Below are 6700 nucleotides of genomic sequence, written 5' to 3'. Positions count from 1 at the left end.
TTTTTCAACAAAGTGTTCACGCGCGTTGATGCTGTTTATGGGATTCTCTAACACAGATGTACAACGCCCATAGCAGCCTAACAAGTTCAAGACACGTTTGTCACAGATGAGACCCCACTCAGAGATGAGCGTTGACGCCTCCGGGTTGAATGTGATGTTCTGGCAGGACTTTGCCACGTCACGTAGCTGTCGATGAAATTAGAAACAAGACAGACCACAGACACACATGCTTCCAAGAGACGCAGACATTACAACACCAACGAAATTGCTGCAAAGCAGGCCTGTGAAATAATAGTTTCTCAAATTGTGACAGTTTCTTGAAGCAAAATAAAATCTACGTACAACGCACTCTCTATCTGCGATTCCTCCAAATTCCAGGACTATCAGAAGTCGTTTCCAACAGTTTTTTTAGGATCGTTTACAGAAATATTACAGTTTTGCTTAAAATCAAATTACAAACAGAATTATAAGTATTACATTGCAATGAAATACGTAAATCTGCTCAGTGTCGTATAATCCAGGGCCTTTATTCAACTTTGAAGGACAACAAATTCGAGACAACATTTAGAGAAGTATGCAAAATACCAGAAATCGCACTGACGTTTATGTCGATCCACAAGGACATCATTGACAGCATGCCCAACTTCGTCCACAGAATAATGGACGCTTTTGTTCCAGGAAAAGAACGAAAGGAAAACTTCTTCTTCAAATAGATTTTCTCAAAACAGGTAGGATGGAGAAAACATCTAAGTTACCATGCCCTTGACTATCTTCAACCTGCTTTAACCTAATTGTACACGCCCATTTTTTAGACCCATGAGCCGCCCCTGCCTTCATTGGTTGCTGCCCTTGTATGTGATTTTTTGTTTTCATTTATGAGCTCGCCTTCAAAACAAAACTTACTTACAAAATGTTCTACTTCTTTAAAACAAGGCTTCCTTTTGACGAGATACGATGCTTGTACATCCTGTTTTTTTTTATTTCCCGAAGAAGAGATGAACTAACTTTGCGAGATTAAAAATGATATCAATTAAAAATGTCTTACACCTATGACGTGAAGTGCAATGACTTCAATTGATCTGAATCACGGAGAGTGAAACTGAAACTTAAAAACACAAACCAAACTTTCCAAAACTGGAGGGTCATTACACGTCAACCTCTGAGTCAGGGATGACACCTCTAAGTATGCAGGTTTGTGTCATCGTGAATTCATTGAAGACTTTGACTGACTCCATCACAACTGATCCCAGAAGAAAGAAAATCTTTTACAACTGTCGATATACTACCAGCTTCAAGAATACCTCGTTAAGCGTTACGATTTCAATCCAGAACCGTCTGCAAGGTGTACCCACGCAGTTTGCAGGGCACGATATGTTTCTACTTTCAGTAAGTTAGCACGCTAAAAACAAATGGTTGAGCTGGAGTCACATTTCTAGATACAAAATGGAGTTGAATTTGAGTCTATTTGTGCTTACAAATAATTACCCTCCGCCCAATACATAAATGATTTTAAAAATATAGATCAATATTTGTGTCACGACGCGGTGAAATCAGGGGTTCGTCAATTTTTGGGCATGTGAAGTTATTGGTATCATCTTAAAGCTTGTTCATTTATCTTGCTTCTGATGGAAAAAGTACCCAAATATCTTGAGCATAAGTGAAGATAATAATAATATGTGTGAATGAAAGAGTAAGTTTACTTGGTTTCAGTGGTAAAAATAGCGAGAAAATGGCCGCCAAAGTTTAGTAACTTTAATAGCTAAAGAGTCCTTGAAAACTGAAAAATTGCATATTTTGAGCATTAAATCAACATTTTTTCACTATAATTCACATGAAAATGCGTGTTTATTTGGACATAAAGTGGTTGAACAAACAATTTTTTAAAATGATTAAAATTGCGAAACTGGTAGGAAAATGGTTGTATCTCCAATTTTGTTATTTTGACAAGCGCCTGATTTCACCACGATGCCTTGCTATATAAATTAATATATCAATCATTCAGTAAACAATAAATATAAGTACCTCGTGTTGTGCGAGAGTGGGCGCTTTACACATTATCTGTATCGAGTCTCAGTTTTGGCTGTCCTTCCTAAATTGTTCTTGCTCTCAGACCTGAGTGAAGAAAGGGGAATTACCAGTGACACTGACTGCCCGACGTCTTTTTTGTCTAATTTTGATGTTAAATTATTATGTGTGCCCAGCCGAATGGTCAGTTTTTTCGTTCACCGTGTCGTCAGGTCGTCTGTGTCCAGTAGAACGGTCAGTTTTTCTGTCCGTTTGGGTCCAATAGAACAGTATGCTTTTCCGTCCGTCCGTCTGTGTCCAGTACAACGGTCAATTTTTCCGTCCGTCTGCGTCCAGTTGACCGGACAGCTTTTCCGTCCTTCCATCTGTGTCCAGGAGAATGGTCAGTTCTTTCGTCCATCATTGTCCAGTACAACGATCAGTTTTTCCGTCTGTCTGTCTGTGTCCAGTAGAACGGTCAGTTTTTCCGTCTGTCTGTATGTGTCCAATAGAAGGGTCAGTTTTTTCGTCCGTCTATGTCCAGAAGAAATGTCAGTTTTTCCGTCTGTCTATGTCCAGTAGAACGGTCAGTTTTTCCGTCTGTCCGTCTGTGCCCTGTAGATCGGTCAGTTTTTCCGTCCATCATTGTCCAGTACAACGGTCAGTTTTTCCGTCTGTCCGTCTGTGTCCACTGGACCGGTCAGTTCCCCGTCCGGCGTGTCGCCAAGTTGCCTGTGTCTCGTCTCAGGAAGCCCAAGGGTCAGCGCGGAGCAGACAGCGGTACAGGCGGCGATCACTATGTAGGCCACGTACAGAGACTCAGGGTTGTCCGGGATCAGATAGGGAGACACGATGCCGCCGGCACGCGCACCAGTGAACACCACTCCTGAACCCAGGGCGCGGATATAGGTCGGGAAGAGCTCAGAGGTGAAGGCGATCATGGTGCTCCAGGCGAGTTCCATCGTGGTCACGATAGCCAGTGAAGTTATGGTCACACCCATGCCCAAGGTCTCCAACCCCACAGTAAAGTGAAGAAGGAATAAAACAGTCGAAATAACACACGCCGCGCAAAAATAGGAAGCTGTCGATTTGCGTCTGCCGAATCTGTTCCCAATTATTGGAACGAAAGGAAAGGGTGGGATTGTGAAAACTGCAAATAAGATGAAATTGACATAGAAGTTCCCAAATAAAACCTTAACTCCAAAACCGATGGAATAGTAAACCAAAGATAAAGTAAAAAATATGGTGAACCCAAAAACAGTTTTCATAAAGAATCGCCGTCCAAATAGTTCTCTGATTCCTGGTCCATCTGTCCGTTTTACCACTTCTGTTTCTGCTAGGAACTCCATTGGTTCTTCTGGTGGAGGTCTTCTGTTGTATTTACAAATCTTACGACCCACTGCATATGCTTGGGCGATTTTGTTCTGAACTGCCAGCCACCTCATGCTTTCCGGCATCCAGAAAATGGTCAAAAACCCCAGAGCAGAAACGAGTGCCGTGGCCAGATGAATATATCTCCAGTCCTTGGTGAGTAACATGAGAACGCCGAGGGCGATGTTCGCTGTAGAGGAAGCAGGAAAGCCGGCAATAAACGGCCGCCACTTGGCCGTGACAAACTCCATGGGGTACACCTGACAGATACACAACATTCCACCAACGCTGAGACCGATGAAGAATCGAATGGCTCCGAACATGACTATGGACGTTGAGAACACGGAAATGAAATTCGTGACACCGCACAAAGCGACCAAAGAATAGAGCACAGCCTTCCTGCCGAACCTATTGCTGAGATAACCGCCGGAGAAAGCTCCTAAAGCCAGGCCGGCCATCTGCACGGAAATGACAACAGAAACGTACCAGGACTTGTCACAGATGAGACCCCACTCAGAGATGAGCGTTGATGCCTCCGGGTTGAATGTGATGTTCTGGCAGGACTTTGCCACGTCACAAACGTCCCTGTCATCGTCTGCATGGCGTGTGACCTCGGCAGAGACAGTGGTGTTGTTCCAGAAGTAAGATGACGTGTATGTTGTAGTGGTGTACGCTAGCTCTGTGGTAGAATTTCCGAACGTTTGGGATCCTATAGGAAAAGAACCAGGAATTATTATACCTTACATCAAAAGCATTCTTTCACACAATATTGAAATGATTATACCTTACACCAAAAGCATTCTTTCACACAATATTGAAATGATTGTACCTTACATGAAAAGCACTCTTTCAGACAATATTGGACCACTTCAGAAAAACGTTGATTTAGCCAAAGGCTAATAATTCTGCTCCAGAATTTCAGTCTGTTATGCATGCGGAAGACATTAGTTCAATTCCCTTGTGGTAAGGTTTTCTATTGAATCGCTACCCTAGAATTTACAAAATTCTATATACTAAGTACCTACTTTTGAAAAGCTTGACGTAAAAAATGTTGAGTTTTACAGAACGTCAAGCTTCTTTAATTACAATTCTTTGAATATCTTGGTAACGACTCCGAGTAATCTTACGATTTTGATATAGCAGACAGAACATACTATGGTTTTTGACCTCATGGTCTTAGTACCTCAAAATGTCTGCTGGAGCGTTGGGTCCCTCTCAGCAGAGGCTGCCCAGACAGGAAGGGCTGAAACAGCCCGCCTACAAAATGATCTAAACTTTGGCGATTGAGGGGGGGGGGGGGCACAAAAGAATCTACATTTTTTTCAGACTAATTTAAGTCATAACCAGTAAGGAATAAGATCGTAACTTAATTAATAAGCGTTTCGGTGTTTTGGCCAAGATTGCATCTACAGAAGAAAGAATTAACTAATTATTATTAATTAACCTGCGCACGTTTCAATACATGTATACATTGACATCAAGATGCTGTAAAAAAAAAAAAAAAAAGGCAATTTTCTCCATAGCAAAATATATTACTGTCGACGATAGGTGGTAACTTTCTTCTCAACAAACATTATCAATGTAAATCTACCGTGCCAGCTGGGCCTCCTTTCGTTGAAAGGAATGATCGGTGCATTAACATCAACTGAAAGTCTTTGGCCTACCATATTTACACTCTACTGGAATGGAGCAATAAATCCTGAGAGATGCAAAAAATTAGAAGGTTTAGATAATATAGTGAAGTATAGATTGATTCTCTGTTCGGCTTCCGAGGTTGCACACTCCAGAATTTCAAAGGTGTGGAAACAGTGCGCACGGCTATTGAACGGAAACTTCACTTGTTTACAATGGCGTCTTAGAAGACGGACTTTCATAAGATTAGATCTAAACTTAACTAATGAAATGTTGAATTTTAAACTGCACTGACTTCAGGCTCCTCAATAAAACTGTGCACCCTCTAAATGATTCTGAACCACCAATAATTTTGTCAAATTGGAAAGTTAAGTTGTTCCTAAGTTTTAGGCGGAAAAAGTGACGAACTTTCACAAATATAATAATCAGATTACATACTATGTATGAGAACACATGGTGGGTGGACGGCGGGTGTTCCGGTATGGTTTGCTTCTTTTTCTCCCTTTCAAACATCCATTGTCCTTATCTCACTTCCTCCTTCACCTCGTATGTCACTCTCTAGGAGTAATACTTCTAATCTTCAGCCCTCTATGGCCTATTTATGTTACAAGTGCCGTATAACTCTTAACTGATACTAACCGAAAATCAAATACAGCAACATTCTCTCTTACTCCCTTTTTTTTTTTTTTTTTTGGTGGTATAGATCTAATCCTCTAGAATTCACACTCCTGAATTCATGTGATCTATTTATACTGCAAGTGCCGTAAACTCTTACCGATACTAACCTAAAATCAAATACAGCAACAATCTCTCTTAATCCTTTTTCCCGTATGTCACTCTTTAGAAGTAACACTTCTAATCTCCTACACTTCTGTGACCTATCTATGCTACAAGTGCCGTATCTACAAAGATTATGTACTAGGTCTAGTAGTAGATAATCTTTGGTATAAGTCTTACCGATACTAACCTAAAATAAAATACTGCAACTATCTCTCTTACTCCTTTTTTTCGTATGATACTCTCTAGTAGTAACACTTCTAATCTTCAGCACTCGTATGTCCTTTTTATGTTGCAAGTGACATATAAATCGTACCGATTCTACATAATATAAACTAAAAAAGAGATACAGCAACTAACCGTCTGCGCATTTCCATCCAGGATCCATAATACAGAATGACATTGACAGCAAACTAAACATGGAAGCCATATTGATGAGGTATATGACGGCTCCCAGGAGCCACTGGAAGGTTCCACAACCACCGACATGAGTGACGAAGTGCTCCAGATAAGCGTCCATAGTGATGGGTCTGACAAAGGGAGAGAAATATAGATATGATGATGATGCTAATAATGAAAAAAAAATACTACTACTACTATCTACTACTACTACTACTACTACTACTACTACTACTACTACTACTACTACTACTACTACTACTACTACTACTACTATTACTACTACTACTACTACTACTAGTTATAATGATAAAAATAATAACGATATTAATAATGATAGATTGCATTTATACAGCTCTCTGTCTCACACAAACCCCCCCCCCCCCCAAAAAACAACAACCAAAAACAAAAACAACAACAACACCGAAAAAAACACACACACACACACACACACACACACACACACACACACATACACACACACACACACATACACAAAAACACTCACACAAACCCC

General features: G+C 40.7%; 1 protein-coding gene across 1 annotated transcript; it reads right to left on the bottom strand.

Annotated features, from left to right (window-relative positions):
* Positions 1-1854: 1854 nt before the first annotated feature.
* On the bottom strand, positions 1855-6304 carry LOC101861625 (solute carrier family 22 member 7-like). The gene is made up of 2 exons (XM_013089654.2): positions 6199-6304; positions 1855-4084 (listed from the first exon to the last, which is right to left on the bottom strand). The coding sequence occupies exons 1-2, from the start codon at positions 6302-6304 to the stop codon at positions 2631-2633; spliced, it is 1560 nt and encodes a 519-aa protein (XP_012945108.1). The 3' UTR covers positions 1855-2630.
* Between the last annotated feature and the right edge of the window lie 396 nt (positions 6305-6700).

The sequence above is a fragment of the Aplysia californica genome, unplaced genomic scaffold, assembly GCF_000002075.1.
Source record: "Aplysia californica isolate F4 #8 unplaced genomic scaffold, AplCal3.0 scaffold01010, whole genome shotgun sequence".
Taxonomy (NCBI): Eukaryota; Metazoa; Mollusca; class Gastropoda; order Aplysiida; family Aplysiidae; genus Aplysia; species Aplysia californica.
The sequence above is the reverse complement of the archived record's forward strand: the minus strand, read 5'-3'. Positions and strand labels throughout refer to the sequence as shown.

What these genes read in the sequence shown, in the direction of transcription:
- LOC101861625 (XM_013089654.2), bottom strand. Translation starts at nt 6,304, where the DNA reads ATGGACGCTTATCTGGAGCACTTCGTCACTCATGTCGGTGGTTGTGGA. An exon ending in CAATATGGCTTCCATGTTTA is followed by an intron (nt 4,085 to 6,198) that starts GTTTGCTGTCAA and finishes CTTTTCCTATAG; the next exon opens with GATCCCAAACGTTCGGAAAT.